General features: G+C 57.9%; 1 protein-coding gene across 2 annotated transcripts; it reads left to right on the plus strand.

The window, feature by feature from the left end:
* Positions 1-1,272: 1,272 nt before the first annotated feature.
* On the plus strand, positions 1,273-19,143 carry LOC102072785 (SH2 domain-containing adapter protein F). Of its 2 annotated transcripts, XM_074549712.1 has the most exons (7): positions 1,275-1,927; positions 8,821-8,950; positions 9,855-10,064; positions 11,557-11,685; positions 15,007-15,178; positions 15,691-15,810; positions 18,804-19,143. In XM_074549712.1, the coding sequence occupies exons 1-7, from the start codon at positions 1,457-1,459 to the stop codon at positions 18,988-18,990; spliced, it is 1,419 nt and encodes a 472-aa protein (XP_074405813.1). In that variant the 5' UTR covers positions 1,275-1,456; the 3' UTR covers positions 18,991-19,143. The 2 variants fall into 2 exon arrangements, with proteins under 2 accessions (XP_074405814.1, XP_074405813.1); XM_074549713.1 differs by lacking the exon at positions 11,557-11,685 and having other exon boundaries at positions 1,273-1,927.
* Positions 19,144-19,759: the final 616 nt, after the last annotated feature.

Below are 19,759 nucleotides of genomic sequence, written 5' to 3' on the forward strand. Positions count from 1 at the left end.
CTGCAAACACTGCCTGGTGATCACTTTGTTCCTCACAGATGCTTTTTCTCCTGCTGCCTTTTGCATCTTGCAATCCCCATGCTTTGAAATTTCCAGGGCTGTTTTTCTGGGTTTCATGGCTGTCTTCTCCCTTTGGAGGAAGCTCCCACGGTGTCCACATGGACCTGGCAAATTTGGAAAATTCGGATGTGTTTCTCAAGCAGGAGCGTGCTCAAGGAACCAGGAAATGTGGGACTCAGTGGGCTCCCTGGGCACATGTTGGGCATGTACCGTGCCAGGCTGGCACAGGAAGCTCAGTTCCTTGCAGCCCCATCCTCACCGTCCCTCCGGCACAGGGATGGTAGGAAGGAGGTCACCATGAGAAACTTCTCTGCCCAGCTGAGAGCAAGATCCCAGCATCTGTCCCCACACTGTGCAGGGCCATGGCTAATGGTGTGAGGACGCACAGACACACACTGTGGTGGTACCTGTCCCGCACAGACACACACTGTGGTACCTGTCCCTGCCCCTTTTCTTTCTTCATGGCCTTCAGGGCATTCAGCTTGTGAACTTGGAAGCAGGTTTGGGTGGTGGTGTGTATTTAGGAAGGGATGGGAAGGATTTGGGGGCATAGGTCTGGAGACAGGGCTGCTGGGGCATTGGAGAGCATGGGGAGATGGTCTTGGTGGTGGGTGAGCTGCCGGCTGGGGATGGCTGTGTCCAGGGGGAGCACTGAGAATGTGTGCTAGTGTGTTTTTTGTGGCTCTGCTGCCATGCCCCAACAGACTGCTCCCAGTGCCCCATTCCCGCTGCATCCCAGGAGATGTCCCCCAGCCCCCGTGCTGGGGATCAGCCCTGCACGCTCACTCCAATGTCTCTGCACATCCAGCCTGAACTGAGCGTTCCTCCCAAGCACTTCCCTGCCTTGTCCCTGCTCACCCCTTCCCGCAGTGTTTCTTGTGGCGGTCCCCAGGCCAGCCTCGTGTTTCAGTGTCTCCCTGGACCGAGCTGCTCCGGGGGTCCCGCACGGGGCTGCTCCCACCACACACCTCCCGGGCAGCGGGACTGCACGGCCCTCGCCGGCTCCTTCCAGCTCAGCACGTCCTGCGATCCCATGAGGGACCCCTTACCGCCCTGCTCCCCGGGAGCTTTCCCCGGGTGCCGGATCGGGCCCGGGCCCGCCGGGAGGGAGCCGCCAGCCCTCAGCCGCCCGGGAGCGGGGGGCGGCCCGGAGCGGCGAGGAGGGCCGGGCGCGGCGGAAGGCGGTGGAAGGCGGCGGGAGCGGGGCGGGCCCCGGGGGAGGCGGGCCGGGGAGGCCGGGCCGCGCTGAGGGCCGCGCCGGGGGGAGCGGGCGCGGGGCCGCGGTGCGGCGGGCGGGGCGGGGGAGGCTCCGCAGCCGGCGCTCCGGCAGGTGGCACTGGCCGCCTCCCCCGCGCCCCCCCCGAGCTCCGCCGCCGCGCTCAGTCCGCCGGCGCCGATGCTGCTGAGCGGAGCGGCCGGCTCGGAGCGCGGCGGCTGTAGCGGCGGGGCGGGGGCCGGCGGGGCCCCGCAGTGCGTGGGCACCATGGCCCGCTGGCTCCGCGAGCACCTGGGCTTCCGCAGCGCCCGGCCCGCGCCGCCCGCGCCGCCCAAGCCCGACTACCGCGCCGGGCCGCCGCCTCAGCCGCCCCTGCCGCCCGGGGGCGCGGCCGAGCCGCTGGCCGCCGCCCAGCCCGACATCGTGGCGGCCTACCGGCTGCAGAAGGAGCGCGACTTCGAGGACCCCTACAGCGGCCCGCCGCCCGCCGTCGCCCCCGACGGGCCCCGCTACGTCTCGCCCAAGCACCGGCTCATCAAGGTGGAGGCGGTGGAAAAGGTGCCCGCCAGCCCCTCGCCGCCGCCGCCGGTGCCGGCTGCCCCCAGCTCGCCCCCGGCCGGTCCCGAACCGCCCGACGAGCCGCCGCAGGAGGTGAGTGCCCGGACACGGGGCCCCGGTGCTCTCCCCGCGCTATCCCGCCACTTGCGGTGCCCCGAGTGACCGCCCGCAGCCTCGGCCCGTGCCGTGAGGGGCAGGACCGGGACCCTCGGGGCAGGTGGAGCCTGAGCCTCTCTGTCACGGAGATGGCCCCGGCGGTCCCGCCAGACTGTTGGCACCGCAGTAAGGAGCAGGGTTGGGATCCTCGAGCACCCGGGGGGGCCCGGCCGGGCTCCACGGGGCTCCCGTGTCGCGTTCCCCTGTGCCCCGGCAGCACCGACATGCCGGGCACACGTCAGCGGCACCGGGGGCGGCCCTGGCTTCTCCTGCGGGCGGCAGGTACGATCCCCAGCGGGAAGCCGAGGAGCGCAGCACTGTCTGCGGTGCCCTCCGAGGCTGGGGCCGCTGACCCTGGGCCTCGCAGCGCTCCGTGCCCGGCGGATCTCCCCTGCCCGCCTGCCCGGGCTGCCCGTGCCAGCGGCGGCGGCCGGACCCCCAGAGATGCCGTGCTGCTTTGTCAGGAGCCTCAGCGCCTCTTTGTCTGCCGCCCCCCCTCCGCCGGCTTCTCCAGGCTTGAGAGCAGAGCCTGGAGCTGCCAGGCAGGCAAGAAACATCCGCGGTGAGCGGCAGGAGCTGGGCAGGAGCTTCCCATGGCACACGGGCTCTGAGTGGCACCGGACCTGGTGGAGGATCAGCCCGAGCGGGGCTGCGGCCCTCGGTGCCGGGCCTCGCTCTCGGAGGAGAGGCTGATGCGGGGACTGCGCAAATAAAGGCAGGAGGGGGTAATTAGTGCCCGCTAGTGCTGCCGCCTGCAAGACGGGGCTTGTCAGGCGAACTCGACGGGATTGCAGATCTGGCTGGCGGAGGGAATCGCGGATACAGTCAGCGATGCCATCCGTGGTCCTGGCACTGCCGGGCGGCACAATGAAATGAGCACCGGGAAAAATCTGCTAGGGAATGTTTTAAGCAGATAGACAAACTTGTTGCTGGTGGATCTTGGGAAGTTGCCTGTACTGAGTAATTGCTTTTGGGAGATTTCTCGAGTGGCCCAGCAGAGCTCCCCTTGTGAGCTGGGTGAACTGGCTGCTGCAGGCAGCAGAGGGGGATGAGGAGGGTGGCAGGGGGAGTAGGGAGCAGAGGTGCCACCGTAGTGCTGTGGTTTGCTGAGGCAGTCTGGATGGTTTTTTGTCTGGAGCATGTTGCAGGATCAGAGCAGGAGCGTGTGGACTCAGGCTGTGATGTGCAAAGGGCTGAGCCAGGGCTGAGGGAAGCAGGGACTGCTGACAGGCACGGCCAGGCTGTTTGGGGACCCAAAGGTTGGGGAGAATCTGAGAAGTGTGGAGAAAAGTCAGAAGCTGGGGTGCATTCAGGGAAGCTGTGCTCAAACAGTGCTAGGCTGAAGACCCTTCATTTTTCCAGGATAGGCAGTGATTAGATTACTGATGGTCTCCTGCATGCCACTGTAGGGAGGAGACTTCTAATTCTTTAGGGCTCTGATACGTGATGGACACAGAGCTCCAGAGCCTGGGCAAAACCGGACTAAAAGTGGAAATATTTGATAGTGCTTGCAACTGTCCATTAATACAGTTTTCCTGGAGGAGCCAGGGAGCATCCACCATGTAGAGCAGCTGTGTTGGGCTGAAAAGCCCTTTGCAGCTCTCATCTACTGGGCTGAACAGTTGGAAGGGCTCCCAACAGCTCCAGCATCGTGGAGGCTCTTCCTGAAGGTGGTACAGGAGGATGGAAGTGCCTGCTGGGGGTTACTTATGTTTGTGACCCTTGCTCTTGGTGCAGTCAAGCTGCCCTGGAGCAGGGGAGGGATGCTGGAGCTGGCTGGAGCCTCAGCTGAGGTGATGGTTGTGCCCAGGGCTCAGTGCTCACAGGCTTAGCAGGAGGCTGTGGGCACTGTTCCCTGCCTGCTGCAGACCCCTGGGGTTGTGGGGATGCTGGAGATTAAAGGAGAAGCACAATTCTGTGTACAGACAGAGCTGCTGGAGCAGAGAGGGTTTTTGTTAATGATAGACGGGGAAAATCACTCTAATAAAATATGCAGCCCTTCCAAGCGGGGATGATTAGGATGGAGACAAGTGGGAAGAGCAGTCTGTGGTTCCTGATTGTGTGGCTTGGCTGAGACCATGTGGTTTGTTGTGGCTGGGGGCTGACTGTGCTCCCTGGGCACCCTGTGCCTGCTGTAGCTGTCGTGTTTCTTCTGGAGAATGGAAAGGGCAGGAACATCTTGGTACAGGAATCCTTCCTGCCTGGGCTGCACGATGCTTTGCTGCTGTAGCACATCTGCCACATCTTTGCCCCTTCTGTGGGATCTGCAGCATCCTGTGGGGATGCATTAGAGCGAGCTCTGTGTGGTGTTTTTGTTGCCATTGTGCTGCTTTCCAAACTCCGCTGGAAATGGTGTGGACAGCACACGTCCTCCTCAGCCTGCTTGGTGTGCCAGGCCTTTCCCCAAGGCAGTGGGCAATGGATTGGCCCTGTGCCGTTCACCTGAGCCAGGTGGACACTCTGGAGGTGCTGTCCCTGCTGGGTTTGGATTAGGCACAAGAGGCAGCACCAGTGGGGAGAGATGCACTGAGGGATCTGCCACTGCTGGGCTGGGGGATCTGCCTGGGGACACCTCTGTCCCGTGCCCACCAGGAGCAGTGTGCTGTGCTTGCTGGGAGTGCAGGCTCAGTGCTGCAGGGTGTGGGAACAGCCGCTCAGGAAGCTCCTGGGTGTGTGTCCTTCCTGCCAGAGCTCCTCCATCTGAGTCATCTTACACGCTGCCCATGCTGTGCTGTGTGTGCCCTCCTCCTGTGCCACGGCTGCAGCCCCGGCTCCCTGCCCAGCCCACCTGTCCCTGGGGGCCCTGCACCAGACCCTTCTTGGAAGGTCAGCTCTGTGTTTGCTTTTGGGTTTGGCTCCCGTGTCTGCCAAAAGCCGAGCTGCCAGATGTGGAAAACTGGAGGGATTTTGCACCTGACAGAGTTTGCACAATTTATTTACCCAGTCTTCTGAGGAGACCCCAAATGAGCTTTACCTCTAGCGCAGGAAACTCGTTTTTAAGGTGGAGGATCTCCCCAGGAATCCCCTGCAAACCTCTGTGTAGAGTGGAACATCTTGTGGCAGAATGTGGTGGCAGGTAAAATGTTTCTGAGCAAGATGGGACAAAGAGCCCCAGCTCTGCCCTGGGATTTTGGTGTCTGGGCTGTGAATGCTCTTGAGGAGCTGTGATCTGTCACCTTCACTGGTGAGCAGAATAAAAGCTGTTTGACTGTGAGAACCAGTGATGATTTGGTTCTTTGCATTAATTTTGTTTTGATTTTTTCCCCCCTTATTGTTGACGTGTATAATAGAGTGAGACCAGCCTCAGTGCATTGCTGTGACAGATAAACATGTGAAAAACACTCGTGCTCAAGCAGGATGTGTGTCCAGGTGCCAGTGGTGCTTGGCTGCTCCCTGAAGGACTGGTCTGCACCAAGAGCTGCCCTGGGATGGTGGCTTTGCACGTCAGGCTTTTGCTTTGCACACAGATTATTTCAAATCTAGCAAAGCTTGTGCTCTGTATGAGCAGGCAATGCCTCCACAGCCGTGTGCTGGGATCAGCAGGCAGTGAGCAGCTCCTTCAGCAACATGAGCAAAGCATGGAAATGCCTGGCCTTGGAGCAAATTGGGGGGGCTCAGGGCACCCCTGGGAGCTGCCCTGCCAGGGCTGTGCCCCCTCCCTCTCTTGGGAGCAGCAGTTTGCACTGTGGCTGCTGCTGAGAGCCCTGCATGGCTCATAAAGTCCAGAACTCAGATTAGGAAATGTCAGAGATTCAGTTTCCTGGGCAACCGTGGTACAGCCCCTTGTGCAAGGGCATTAGGATGTGCCCAGTGATTGCAGGATCCCTGCTGTTTGCCCCACTCCTGGCACTGGCTGGAGCCTCCAGCCCCTCATTCCTGGGGCTTGAAGCACCGTTCTCGTGGGCTTGCTTGTCCATCCCGAGGTTGTGATGCTCCTGGAGGCAGAAATTCCCTTCCCACCTTTTCTGTGGCTCTCTGCTGTAATATCCACCCATTTGAAAACAAATTTATTTATGTTCTCATCACCCTGCAGTTGGGAGACCTTGCTGCTATCAAGTGGCATCCTTGAGGCAGTGGAAAAGCAAACCAGTGTGGCAAATTCCCCCATACCCAAGGAGCTTACCTGTAACCAGAGCCATTTGCTCTGGGTCCAAACTGAACCCAGCAAACCACATCCTCTACCAACAAAGTCCATCTAATCTCTGCTGAGTGCCTCTGCAAACTTCTGCAGGCAAAATACCCAGTCTTAGGGGTCTTGACAGAAACCTGTTAGGATTCTCCACCATCCTCTGCTTTCTAGACCTGGAATGATCTGTGTGGGGCCACTCTGTGAGCCTGCTGGAGCTTGTGCATTCCTCCCTGGGAAGCCAGGCCTAAACACAAGGAAATACTTCTGGAAATATGGAAATAAGGTTGGATTTGATGGTCTTGGAGGTCTTTTCCAGCCTTAATGATTCTCTGACAGTGACCACTGCATGCAGGGAAGCCTCTGTGTGTGTGTGGTACAGAGGGAGGGTCCAGGACTGGCACCAGCAGCACAATAGGTCTGTGCCTGTCTAGGAAATGTGGTTCATGGCAGGTTTGAATGTGGTCAGGTTGGGCTTGGGGCCTAAGGAACAGACAGCTAACCCCAGCAGGGTCAGCAAACTGCATTTCACAGCCCCCCAGCATGCTTGGAGCCACGAGAGCTCTGCTAAAGTTAGCATTGAGCATGGCACAGCCCAGTCACCCACCTTGGCTGGTGCATCTGTGTGTGCAGGGACTCTGCTGGCATGCCCATGCCATTGCCTGGAGCACGTGTGTGAAGGTGCTGCTGCTGCTGTCACCGGGCTGTGCTCTGCAGGGCTTGAGGTGCAGCAAGAGCCTCTATGGGAGAGGCCATGGGGTGTCCTGGCTGTTTGGAGTACCTTCTCTGAGATCTCTCAGTGGGAAGCAGGTCCTGCTTGGCCAAGCAGCTGTCAGAGTCACCAGGGGCTTGTGTTTGCCCTGGGGAATTTCACCCTGCAGAGGGCTGCAGACCCCTGGGCTCAGCTCTGCTCCTTCGTGTCCCCAGTGCTCGATGGGGCCTGAGTGATGCCTGTCAGCCCTGAGGTGATGGAGGTGAGAGCAGATTGCCTGTCTCCCCCTGCAGAGCTGGGCTGGCTGCTCCTGAGCCCTGTCCTGGCTCACTGCCCCTGCCTGGGGTGGAGCTCTGACACCACCTGTCCTCTGCTGCCTTGCTGAGGGGAGAGCATCTGCAGCTCCATGTGTGAGCCCTGTTCTGCTCCTCTGGGGCAGTCTGGGGGTGATCACAAGCAATGCTCGTGCCCTGGCATGGAGGGACCAGGTTTGGAGAGCTGACCCTGTTCCCCATGCCCCATGGAACTGGGACATTTGGTTTGGAGAGCTGACCCTATTCCCCATGCCCCATGGAACTGGGACATTTGGTTTGGAGAGCTGACCCTATTCCCCATGCCCCATGGAGCTGGGGCATTTGGTTTGGAGAGCTGACCCTGTTCCCCATGCCCCATGGAGCTGGGACATTTGGTTTGGAGAGCTGACCCTGTTCCCCATGCCCCATGGAATTGGGACATTTCGGGAGGAGCTGCTGAGCCAGGCACAGAGCCTCATGTAGCTCCCAGGGATGCCAAGTCTTGGGTCTGCATGGAGATGTTTACAGTTCCAGTTCCTGTTCCCTTTTCCTGCTGGGCTTTCTGTCCCAGGCTATTGTTGGGCATTTTGCTCAGGAAGGAGGGAGAAATCTTTTGTTTTGAGCTGATTATTGGAGCTGCAGAGGGATGAGCAGCCGTGGTCCCCTGGCTGGCCAGCAGCAGGGCAGCATCGTGGTGAGGATGGAGCCTGGCACCAGGTGGGTGCCACACCATGCTTGGGACATTTGGTCCTTGCTGTGGGACATCTGCATAGCCCTTTTTGTGGTAGCAAATCCCCCCCGAGCTGGGGGTGTGTGTCCTGGGGGTGCTTGGGTACATTTGATTGCTGCTGGAAATTTGCCTGGCCCCACTTTAGGAGCAGGCTTTGGGGCTGGAGGTGGATGTACAGCTCCAGGCTTTTTGGGGGCTGCAGGGCCATGTGAGGGGGTGCTCTGATGGGAAGCTGCTGAGATGCTAGAGCAGGCATGTGGCTGCAGTGCTGGAGGGGATTGAGCTCTGGGACATGCCCCATATCCTACTGCAGGATCCTTTTCACGAATAAGTGCAAATCTCAGGAATTTAGTGCTGACCCTGTGACCTGGCACTTGAGGAGCTCCTGCTTTGGCTTCCTGGAGGAAGGTTCTATCTTGTCTGACTTAACTTGGGATGTGTCTGGGGGTGCTGTGGAGAGGAAGCCATTGGCTATTCTTAGCCATTTTGTTCGAAAAGCTCCTCGAATGAGTGCACAGGAGCCCTGGAAATTAAGCAGTGAGCTCCTAGTTGTGCCAGTGCCAGCTGACACCCCGTGTTTGGGATCTGTGCCCCTTGTCCACCTTGGGAAAGGAGATGTGGCTGTGTGCAGGAGAGCTTGTGTGTGCCATGGAGGGGTGGGACCAGCCAGGCCATGCATGTGGGTGCTGGCAGGTGGGGCCTGCTGGTGAGGGAGGGGCAGAGCTGCCTTCTGCTCTGCTTGGCTCCATCTCAGCTTTCAGGACAAAGGCTGGAGCATTTCCACAGCCAACTGCTGGTGCCTGGAAAGCTGTCACTGCCTGCAGGGCTTGCAGGGCTGCCACGCTGTGGGTTTGGGCTCTCCGTGGTCACGCTGGCTGCTGCTGGAGGAGCTCATGGTGGGCTCTGCCTTCCACCTGCCAGTAAAGGCAGAGAGTGCCTTAACCCTTTCCTGTTCTTGCCCTGTTGCAGCTGGCTGTTCTGGAGGACTATGCAGATCCCTTTGATGCAGCACAGGTGGCAGGCAGCCAGGCAGGGCTGGAGAAGGTGATGGAGAATGATGGATATATGGAGCCCTATGAAGCCCAGAAGATGATGGCTGGTAAGGTGGAAGTTGTCACACAAAGGCCACTCTTTTCCCCTCTGGTCCTGAGTTTGGTGGCCACTGTACTCTGTTCCTTGCAGCCCCCACATGAGGCAAACCTGGGTGATGGTTCTGGTGGGGGAGAGCCATTTTGCAGGCAAATTTTCCCAGCTTTATCCTTGTGCACTGGGATTGCAGGAGCATGCAAAGACTGTCTGAGCACTAGAGGCACATCTCTCCCTGAGATGCTGTCCCCCAGGACCCCAGTTGCCAGGTGGAGTCAGGAGAGACCTGACATTCCATGCATCTGGCTTAAAACTAAGATGGATGTGGGAGCTGTTTAATTCAGTTAGGACTGACTGGGCCAGAACGTGCAGTGTCTGGCAGGGCCCCCAGTGGGCCTGTCTGGGGCTGGAAAGCTGTGGTGAGCTGGGAACATGTGCTCCTGAAGGCAGTGCTCAGGGTCACCATGCTGGCTCTGCCTCTGCTTTGCAGCTCTGTGGTTTTCCTGGAGTAAGTGGTTTCTGGAAAGCTCATGTGACTTTTTCAAGTAGTCCATTATAATTCTTGGAAAAACCAGCAAGCAGTGGAGAGAGTGCTTGTGCCTGTGGGAAAGACTTTGTTTTGCTTCAGGGAAGGGCATTTTATTAAACCAACCACTCTGGGGGTCCAGGGGAGAAGCCCAGCCTCACTGCTTGCAGGAAATCAGGCTCAGGGTACTCTGTCCCCATTTTGCCAGGAGTGGGACTGTGGGATCTTGGTGCTCCTGCTCCTGGCAGCTGCTCGCTGTCTCCTCCTCTGCTGGTGCTCCCTGCCCCATTTCACCACGGGTGACACTGATTCCTGTCACCTAGCACCGTTTTGGGGGGGACCATGGCTGTGTTGGCAGAAGGCTCATGGTGCTTTCCCTGTGTCCGGGCAGAGATCCGCCAGAAGGGCCTGCGGGAGGCGCCCGCGCGGCCGCTGCCCCTCTATGACACCCCCTACGAGCCCGTGCTGGACATGGACAGCGACTGCTCGGCCTGCCCCAGGCCCAGGGAGTCCCGGCTGCCCGAGGATGATGAGAGGCCACCAGAGGAGTATGACCAGCCCTGGGAATGGAAGAAGGAGAGGATCTCCAAAGCCTTTGCAGGTGAGCGATGGGAGCAGCCATAAAGCAAACAACACTTTTTGTGAAGCTGGGTCTTTGGGGTTGCTTCATCTTCTAGGGGTCAGTAATGTTGGTCTGTGCATTTTCATAGCTCAGGGAGTATTGTGCTCTTGCAGAAGCTGTTTCTCTGAGCAGGGAGCCAGGCTGGACAGAGTGATGGACAGATCTGCCTTGGTAACCTGTCCAACACCTGTCTCCCATTGCCTCTACCATGCTCTGACCGATCACAGCCTCTGGTGCAAATTAACACCTTGCACTGCAGGGGTGGGTTCAACCCCGAGCTCAAGCAGCTCCCTCCTTCCTCAGGGCAGGAAGATAGCCAAGGAGCCTTCATCCAGCTCCCTGACCTATTTATCCATGCTGTGGGATCGATTGTGTTTGTGTTTGGTAATGAGGAAATCCATGCTGTGCATTAGCACTGGCTCCTTGCCGCTGCTGCCTAATTGCTGCGCTCTTATCTAGGATGCATTTTAATTGCAGCATTGTGTGGCTGTGCTGCAGCTGCTGCTGAGGGTGCTCAGGCTGCTGGCACTGTGTGGAGATGATGGCAGAGAGACATGTGGAAATTTGGGTTTTGAGAAAGGTTCACCCTTTGGGTTTGGGCAGTGTGAGCTGGAGATGTGTGTGCTGGGCTCAGTGTCACAGTGTCACTTGTGCTTGGGGTACAGGTCCCACAGCACCCTGTGCTGAGGATTTGGTGTGTCAGGCTCCATCATGGAACCGTGCTCTGCTGGGCTGGGTTTGTGCTGAGGTGTCTGTGCTCTGGATGAGCTGCCTTGCCTGATATCCCTGGGTGGAGGTGGTGTGTTCACAGGTCTGCCTCACCTGTAGATACATGTGGCTGCTGCCCAGGGTGCCTCAGGCCTGCTCTGAGTCCCAAGGGAGCCAGGTTGCTGTTCCCTGGGCCACGCTGGAACCTGCTGCCCGTTTTTTTGTGAAGCACAGGGCACATCCTGCTGTGTTTTGTGGGGTGTTTTTTCTCTCCAGTGATGCCAAGGGGTCCATGAGACCCCTGCTGAAGGGCAGCTGCTGCTGGCACAAGGCTGCAGCCCACTGGTGCCTGGCAGGGAAATGTGCACCCTGTGGGTCACTGGGAGGTACCTATGGCAGGACAGATGCACAGGCAGGACAGATGGCAGTGGGATGCTTGGCCAAGACCCCCAGACAAACAAGAATGTGAAAGGGGTGATTGCAGGCTCCCCCAAACCCCAGAGAGGGTTGCCTGGAAAAACTGATGGGAGGAGCAGGGTCTCTCTGTTGGGAATGTGCCCCACCTCAGGCCTGTCCCTGCTTGGTGCTGTGGAAGGGATGAGATGGCCAAGCTGATGTAGGGCTCCTGGGAATCCTGAGGTCTTTTCCCCCCCAACTGTTCTCCTTCTCTGCGGGTCTCTGGTGTTGCTGATGGTTTTTTCTAAACCCTTTCTTTCTCTCTCTTTCTCTCTGTTTCCCCCACCCTCCCCACCCCCCCATCCAGTTGAAATCAAGGTCATTAAAGACCTGCCATGGCCCCCGCCGGTGGGACAGCTGGACAGCAGTGAGAGCCCCCCGGATGGGGAGCCCGGGGCCCCCCTCCCTGCGCAGCACAGCTACGAAGACGCCAATGGTGGGTCCTGCGTGCCAGCGCCGTGTCTGTGACTCTGCACCGCTGGGCTGCCTCGGGGCTTGCCCTGGGCAGTGCCAGACATGACCGCCCTCCTGTGCTCTCCCCAGCTCCTCCTGTGCCCCCCCCACTCCTCCTGTGCCCTCCCCAGCTCCTCCTGTGCCCTCTCCAGCTCCTCCTGTGCCCTCTCCACTCCTCCTGTGCTCCCCCCAGCTCCTCCTGTGCCCCCCCCACTCCTCCTGTGCCCTCTCCCAGCCCCTCCTCTGCCCTCTCCAGCTCCTCCTCTGCCCCCCCCAGCTCCTCCTCTGCCCCCCCCAGCTCCTGTGCCCTCCCCACTCCTCCTGTGCCCTCTCCCAGCTCCTCCTGTGCCCTCTCCAGCTCCTCCTGTGCCCTCTCCCAGCTCCTCCTGTGCCCTCCCCACTCCTCCTCTGCCCTCTCCAGCTCCTCCTCTGCCCTCTCCAGCTCCTCCTGTGCCCTCTCCCAGCTCCTCCTGTGCCCTCTCCAGCTCCTCCTGTGCCCTCCCCAGCCCCTCCTCTGCCCTCTCCAGCTCCTCCTCTGCCCTCTCCCAGCTCCTCCTCTGCCCTCCCCAGCTCCTCCTGTGCCCTCTCCCAGCTCCTCCTCTGCCCTCTCCCAGCTCCTCCTCTGCCCTCCCCAGCTCCTCCTGTGCCCTCTCCCAGCTCTTCCTGTGCCCTCTCCAGCTCCTCCTGGCCCTTCAGTTGTCCCGTGCTGGACACCAGGTGTTTGTCCTGCTGTATTTTCTGCTGCAGAGGCGCTGTCTCTTTGGTGCCTCAGCTCTCGGCAGCAGAGCTGCTCTGGGGGATCATTCCGTGGCATGGCAGAGTTGTTACTGTCCCTTTTGTTCTCTCCTCTTTGCCTCTGAATTCCCAACATTTGATGGCTGCTGTTAAGGTCTTCTCAACAACTGTACTGAGTATTTAGGTGATGTTTTCTTTCATTGACTGATTTTTAATGCCCAGGTCCCTTACAGGTGTGTTAGCAGCTAATTCAGATCCCAGGGCTGAGGCTGGGGCTGTTTTTTCCCCTCTTCATTATTTAGCACTGCTCCGTTTCCTCTGCTGTTTTATTACCTTGCTGCTTAGTGTCAGGAGGTCCCTGTGGATTCTCCACTCTTCCTTTGCTATCCTGAGCAGCCAAATCTCCCAGGTACACTTTGTCATCTCAGGTTTGCCTTGCTGTGAAACCTTTTTTTGTGTGCTGAGCACAGAGCCCCTGGGTAAATCCCCTTTGGATGCTGCTGGCAGTCTCACTTATGAAAGCCAAATATTGCTGCTTCTCTTTTAACCCTTTATTAATATTTCAAGGACCTTGCTGTTATGCTGTGGTGAATTAGGATTTTGCCAAGAGCATTAGGTGGGGGGAGTTTGTGGAAAGCCATGACTGGGTTGTTACCAGTGTGGAGCTGGGATGCAGGCTGTGCCTTTTCCTGCTGTCCAGGTGGGCACTCGCTGCAGTGCCAGCTGCACATGTCTGATTCCCTTATCTGCAGCTACCCAGATCCCTGCAGAGCTCCATAAGATAAAAGCCAGAGTGGCCTTTGCTGCCTCCTGGGTGGGCTGAGCACGGGCTGCAGGTGCTGCCTTACTGTGGTGCTGATGGTGGGGGCACTCGAGAGCAGTGGCCGCTCTGCCAGGGCTTTGCTGGGTGTTTCCCAAACCCCCAGGGGTGCTGCAGGCTGAGATCACTCCTCAAGAAGAAAGGTCTTGGCAGGTGGGAATTTTCTGATCCTCTTCCTGCAGTGAGTGCAGGTGTCAAGAGAAATTAATCTCTTTGTTATGCAGGCTCCCCTCTTCCCCTCTCATTTATTATCCCCACCGTGGCTCTGACATGCATCCTGCTCCTGATGAACACATCACTTTGTCATTTTTCCTGGTTTTAGCAACACAGAGACTTTTTTTTTTCCCTCTAACTTGCCTTGCTTTGTTGTATTAAGTTTATCTTGCCAGAATTTTGTCTCATTTTCTATTTCCCATGTCTGGGGGTGACTTGAACGTCTTGAAGGATGTCTTCTTCCTCCTAAGGGCTTGTTTTTAATATCCTGTTTAATCATGCACCTGCCTCTGTCTCCCTCTGACAGGTGCAATGCATTTCTTTTGAGCCTGGAACACAATGACTTTGTGCCGCCAGCAAACACTTGGGCTGTTTGATTGCCTGGCTTTTAATGATTGCCCCAATTTTTTAAGGTGATGAGTTGAAATTGAAGCCTGTGTGTGATGTCCAAGGGGAGCATGGCTGGTGAAAAGCCAGAGTGCTGCAGAAGCAGGGCTTGTCAAGCCATAATGCCAGGCACCTCCTCCTTGGGCTGTGCTCAGGGTGGGTTATGCCATGCTGAGCTGCACAGGATTTTGGCTGGGTTTGCTTTTGGCTGCCTTCTCCTCCTTGCAGTGCTGGGGAGCTGGAGTCCTGCTCACCTGCACAGGGCTTGGAGAAGGTATCACTCCAACAGCTGCCATAGAGGATGCCCTGCTAGAGAGGAAAACATCCCTCTGGATATTTTTTACCTCCCCTCCAGCAGCCAGGGAGCCTGGAGAGTTTTTCTGTGTGGGGCATTCCAATAGTCCTAGGGCATTTCTGGGCTCAGCCATCTCCAGAGTGACTGTGCTGCCACAGTGTCAGCCCCTGGCAGCCCCACACTGTGGCAGCTCTGCCTGATCAATAAGTAATTTGTGCAAGGGGATTGGTGGTACAGGGAGCAATAATGAACTCCTGGGAGGAAGGAGAGCTGATATTGTTAATGCTGAAATCATCCTGCGTGGAAATAACAGGCAGTGGGAGGCCAGGTCCCTGGGGCAGGGCTTGGTCAATCCCCCGCACTCCTGGCTGTGGCTGGGCTGGTGACAGGCAGGTGGCAGTGTCAGGGAGGTACCTGCAGTCAAAATATCCCCTTCCCACCTTGAGGAATTGTTTTTTCACCCCCTGTTTGTTTGTGCCAGCAGAATGTGTCCATTGGTTCCAAACTGACAGCTTCCTTTAGCTCCATCTACCCCCTCTTCCTCTGAGATTGGGGAACCTCTTCTTGCTGTATCTCACTTAACCCTGTGCCACAGCCACTGAATCTATTTTTGCATCAGCAAAACCTCCTGAGCTTTTGAAACCTCCCTGGAAATGTCTTCCATGGGCTCAGCTACTGCTGCAGCCTAGGCACTGCAGGGAGCCCAAGAGCTGCCCTGCCCTTGCTTAGACCAGGGGGATGGGGCAGTGTGAGGTGACCCAGTGTGATGGAAGTGGCTCTGGCTCTTCCTGCCAGGGGAAGTTCTGATCCCAGCCTGTGATGTCTGTCTGTCTGTCTGTCTGTCTGTCTGGCAGGTCCCTCGGAGGGGCTGGGGTACGGCCGCACCTCGCCCTGCAGGGAGGAGAAGGCCAGGGCTGTCCTCAGGCACGGCTCCAGCGGCCTCAAGAACACAAAGACACTGACAGCTGAGCCCGGCCCCTTTGTTGGGGAGAGGATCGACCCTGCCCTGCCCCTGGAGAGCCAGTGGTGAGTCCTGCCTGCCCAGCGTGGCTGCCAACCCTCCCACTGCACAGGGAGCCCTGTGGCCACACCATGAGGCTCCCTGGGGCAGATTTGCTCCTTCCTTTCTTCTTTGACTCCACATTTCAGCCTGTTTGTCCCTGCCCCTTGTCTCCCAACCCCAGTGATGCCACCCCCTTCCTCTCCCTGAGGGTGGCTGCAGTCCCTGGGGAGGTGCTGGCACTGCTGCTGCCCCAGGGCAGAGCCTTTCCCATGGTGTGTACTCTGTGCCCAGCATGGCAGAGCTCTTTCCCCCTGCTGCCCCAGGGCAGGGCCCTTGGCATGGTGTGTGCCCTGTGCCCAGCACAGCAGAGCCCTTGGCAGGTGTGCCCTGTGCCCAGCAGAGCCGTGGCAGTGCCCTGTGCCCAGCAGAGCCCTTGCCAGCTCTGTGCCCTGTGCCCAGCCCAGCAGAGCCCCTGGCACCGTGTGTGCCTGTGCCCAGCAGAGCCGTGGCAGTGCCCTGTGCCCTCTCCCTGCAGCTGGTACCACGGGGCCATCAGCCGGACGGACGCGGAGACGCTGCTGCGGCTGTGCAAGGAGGCGAGTTACCTGGTGCGCAACAGCGAGACCAGCAAGAACGACTTCTCGCTGTCCCTGAAGTGAGTGAGCCTGCCAGGCCTGGGGGGTGCACACAGCACAGGTGACCCTTAGGTGGGTGCCCCAGGTGAATTGTGCCCATATGAGATGAGCACTTGTGGCTGCAGTCTGGAGTCCACACTCTTCTGTGGTGTGGCACAGCTTTCTGGTTTGGTGTGTCGCAAAAAAAATCTCTCAGGAAAACCTGGAGGCCCACTGCTCTTCTTTGGCAGTGCTCATAATCCCTGAGATGGATCAATGATGTGCTTCACTTCTCAGTCAGATGTGTGTGGTTGCAGCTTCCAGCTCTGTTCTCTGTTCCCCCTTTTTATTTTTTTTTTTTTTTGTAGTTTAGTTTTATGGGAAAAGAAAGTTTGTGAGAGCCCACTGTTGAGGGAATGTGGGTACCCATCCTTGCCTCCCCAGCCCACAGATCCATTGCTCAGCTGTACACAGGGCTTTGCCCTGCTCTGGTTTGCCATCTCCACAGCACAGCTTGGTTTCTGCTTGTGGTTTTTGGGGAATCTTTATATTCTCCCCAAGTTTTCCAGATTCCCTGGATGCCAAAATTGCATGAAGCATCTCTGCATGTGTCCTGACAGGGGCTAACTGCCCACAGCTCCTCATCCAGCTCTTTCCTGGCTCTTGGGGCAGCACAAATCCACAAAATCAAAGCTGTTACTGTCTGAAGATGATGATGGATGAGCAAATACCTTCTTGCTCTGCTGCTGGACAGCTATATTAGCTCTGTTCCTGCCAGATGGGAAATAAGTATTCATTGAGCACTTCAGCTATCCCTGCCCAACAACAGACCCCTTAACCCTGTGCTTCTCTCAGTATACTTTGAGTTTCCCCACTGGTCTCTCTACCTGCATTGCTCCCAAGGGCTTTCAGCCTCTCTGTTTATTTCCCAGTGGCACAATTGTGAATTAAATTGCTCTCTCTTCACATTTTTTTCACTCTTTTTGTTGCCTTCAGCACCAAAGCAGGGCAGGAGCTCCACTGAAAATACATTTTCTTCCTTCTTCATTTAGAGCTTTCAGATCAGCCAATAAACCCTTCTGAAAGAGCTCCCTCCTTTCCCTTTTTTTGGTTAGAATTTTTACTGATATTTTAATTTTCTGTGGTTTTTCCTTGCCCTGGCTTGTGAGCCATTTTGGAGCAACAGCTTCTTCTGGTTGGGGGGCTGCATTTGAAGCTGCAAGAGGTCTCACCATTGCCTTGGGATTGGCATTAGCCAGCTGTGTGTTGGAGAGCCTGGGAGGTGGCATTCCATCACCAAAGGTGGTTTTCCATCACCTCTCCACAAAGCCAGTCACCTTAGTGGTTTTTCCCGTACTTTTTGCCATCCTCCTCAGTCTTATGGCAAAATCTTCCTCTCTCAGAGGGCGTGTGTGGTTCTGCCATGGTGTGCAGCAATATCTCACCTTCCCCAGCCCATCAGGGAGTTGTCTGGGCATTGCCTGTCCTTGCAGAGTTTGTGGAGAACCCACAACCCCAGGAGCAGGATTTTTACTCCACTGCCTTTCTCTGTAGAGCCTGTTCAAGGAAAATCCCCTGGGATGTTTTTATATAGCTGTAAGCTGGCTGTCTGCAGCTCTCTCTATTATTTTTTTTAAACTCTTTTTTTTTTTCCTTGAGGAAGGAGGCACAGCCAAGGAGATGGTCTGAAAAGCGTTCCAATGCTGACCTAAAGTACTTTGGTGTTGCTTTAAAGGCAAATATGCACAAGAGAGAGCAGCCAGGAGCAGGTCAGGTAGCTGGAAGGATTTAACCCTGCTGTGACAGTGCTGGCTGGTCCAGGGTGGGCAGCCCCAGAGTGTCATGGACAGGGTCATGTCATTGCCTCAGATGTTTGGAGAGCCCACGAGGGTGGCTGAGGCCACACTGCAGAGCTTTGTGTCCTTCCTTGTGCCTGCAGAGGTGCTCAGCAGGAGCAGCACCCACCCCCTGTCCTGGCTGCTGGTGTTTGCAGCCTGTTCCCTCACTCCAGGGGTGTGATCCCACCACATCCCTGAGCTTGTGGCAAAGTCCTGTGGAGCACCTGGGGCTAAGCACAGCCAGTATCAGCTCTCCATGACTCCATGAGGCAGCACTCCATTCCCTCCCAGCTGGGACACAAGACACAGCCAAGCTATTGCTTTTGCTCAGCCCATGCTGGGGGGCTGTGGCTGTCTCTCAGGACAGCTGGCTCCTTGCTCCTGTCTCTAAATGGATTGCAAAGCCATTCTGCTAATGCAGCTGGGCTGTCCATTATGGCCCCTCTCCAGCCGGGGGGATGGGGCCGGGCTGTGCAGCACTCCAAGCAGCTCAGCATCACTGATGAGGTCCTGTCTGCTTTTAAGTCATCAATATTTTGCCATAATGTGCAATCCAGACGCTGCAGACAGGCTGTGGCTCTCCTCGGAGACGCAAATTAATAGCAACAGGGCCATTAGTCCGTCACTTGGAATCAGTGTTCGTGGCAGGGTCTGCCTGCACAGCCTGCCGTGGCTCCGTGCCCGTGCTGTGCTGGGAAATGCTCTTGCTGTGCTGAGCAGGTTTTATGGAGCCTGCAGCGGTGGCATGGGGAGAGGGGGAAGGAGAAAATCCTTTGGCTGTGGGTCAAAGGAGAAAAACTTGGTTTGCCACGGTGAGGCTGGAGATGTGGGAGCTGAGGGGATCTTGTGAGAACCAGAGAAAAAGGGGCTTTGTCACATGCAAGGAGCAAAAGCCAGTACCCCTCTGTGACCCTACAGCAGTGATGCCTTCCCTACCACACACACCCTGGGAGGGCCCTGCACACCCCACTGTACGGCCCTGCTCCCCAAGGGGCACTGTGCAGCATCATTGGCCATGTCCCTGCTTTGCTCTGTGGGGTTTGTTGGAGTCAGCCAGGAGCAGAGCCATGGCTGCAGACAGGAGCCAGCAGTGTCCCCCTCAGCTGCAGGGGCAGGCTGCCTGTGTCGGGGGTCAGAGATGAGGGGAGGCCGGGGCCAGCTCTACCCCCTAACCCTGCCTCGCTCTGTCCTTGCAGGAGCAGCCAGGGCTTCATGCACATGAAGCTGTCACGGACCCAGGAGAACAAGTACGTGCTGGGCCAGCACAGCCCGCCCTTCGACAGCGTGCCCGAGATCATCCACCACTACGCCAGCCGCAAGCTGCCCATCAAGGGGGCCGAGCACATGTCCCTGCTGTACCCGGTGGCCATCCGTACCCTATAGGGATCACCCCACGAGCCAGGCTCCAGGCTGGCTGCACCCAAACTGGCCCATCCCCAGGGCTGAGCGCTGCCGTGCCCAGGATGGGCTCCAGGCCCGTGGGCGGCTCGCTGGGCACAGCCGCTGCCGTCGGGCATTGCTGCAGCCGGGCCCCTCGTCCTGCTCGCCCAGGGGCTCTGGTTTTGTGCTGGCGTGGCACTGGAAGGACCCCCTGTGCCAGGAGCCGAGTGGGGCTGTCCACACCTCCACACCTGCCTCCTTGGCAGAGCTTGGCATGCCAGGACTGGAGCTGGGACCTTGGAGAGTCCAGGGAGGGGGGCAGTGTGTGCGAGGACGGGGATGAATCATCCGGTAGCGGGCTTGAGGTACCTCCGTGAGGGTGCCTGGCTCTGCCCATGAGAGACAAATGGCTGTGCTCGAGGTGAGGAGGCTGGCAGGGGTGAGCAGGACCTGCCTGGGGCCAGTGAGGCGTGCAGAGTGCCAGGCAGGCTGCCCTCAGTGCCCCCTGCTCAGTGCTCACTGCCATCCTGTGCCAAACGTGAACAGTGACCGGCCTTGGCCATGTGTGCAGCACCACTGCCCAATAAAGCGGTGCATGGTTGTCTCCTGCTTCATGGGACTGTGTGCCCACATCCCCCCTGAGTGGGGGATCAGTGTAGCAAAACAGTGCAAAGGGAAATTTTGTTACACAAGAGCTTTGAGGGAATTGATTTGCTTGCGCCGTTGGATACACTGAGAGTGGCGTGGTCAGCCAGTGTCCCCTCTGAGACAA

The sequence above is a fragment of the Zonotrichia albicollis genome, chromosome 11 (assembly GCF_047830755.1).
Source record: "Zonotrichia albicollis isolate bZonAlb1 chromosome 11, bZonAlb1.hap1, whole genome shotgun sequence".
In the NCBI taxonomy this organism is placed as follows: Eukaryota; Metazoa; Chordata; class Aves; order Passeriformes; family Passerellidae; genus Zonotrichia; species Zonotrichia albicollis.

Excerpts from the sequence above, each read along its gene's own strand:
- LOC102072785 (XM_074549712.1), top strand. The coding sequence starts at position 1,457 with ATGCTGCTGAGCGGAGCGGCCGGCTCGGAGCGCGGCGGCTGTAGCGGC. Across the intron at positions 10,065-11,556 it reads GATCTCCAAAGCCTTTGCAG|TTGAAATCAAGGTCATTAAA; the intron begins GTGAGCGATGGG and ends CCCCCCATCCAG. Across the intron at positions 11,686-15,006 it reads CAGCTACGAAGACGCCAATG|GTCCCTCGGAGGGGCTGGGG; the intron begins GTGGGTCCTGCG and ends TCTGTCTGGCAG.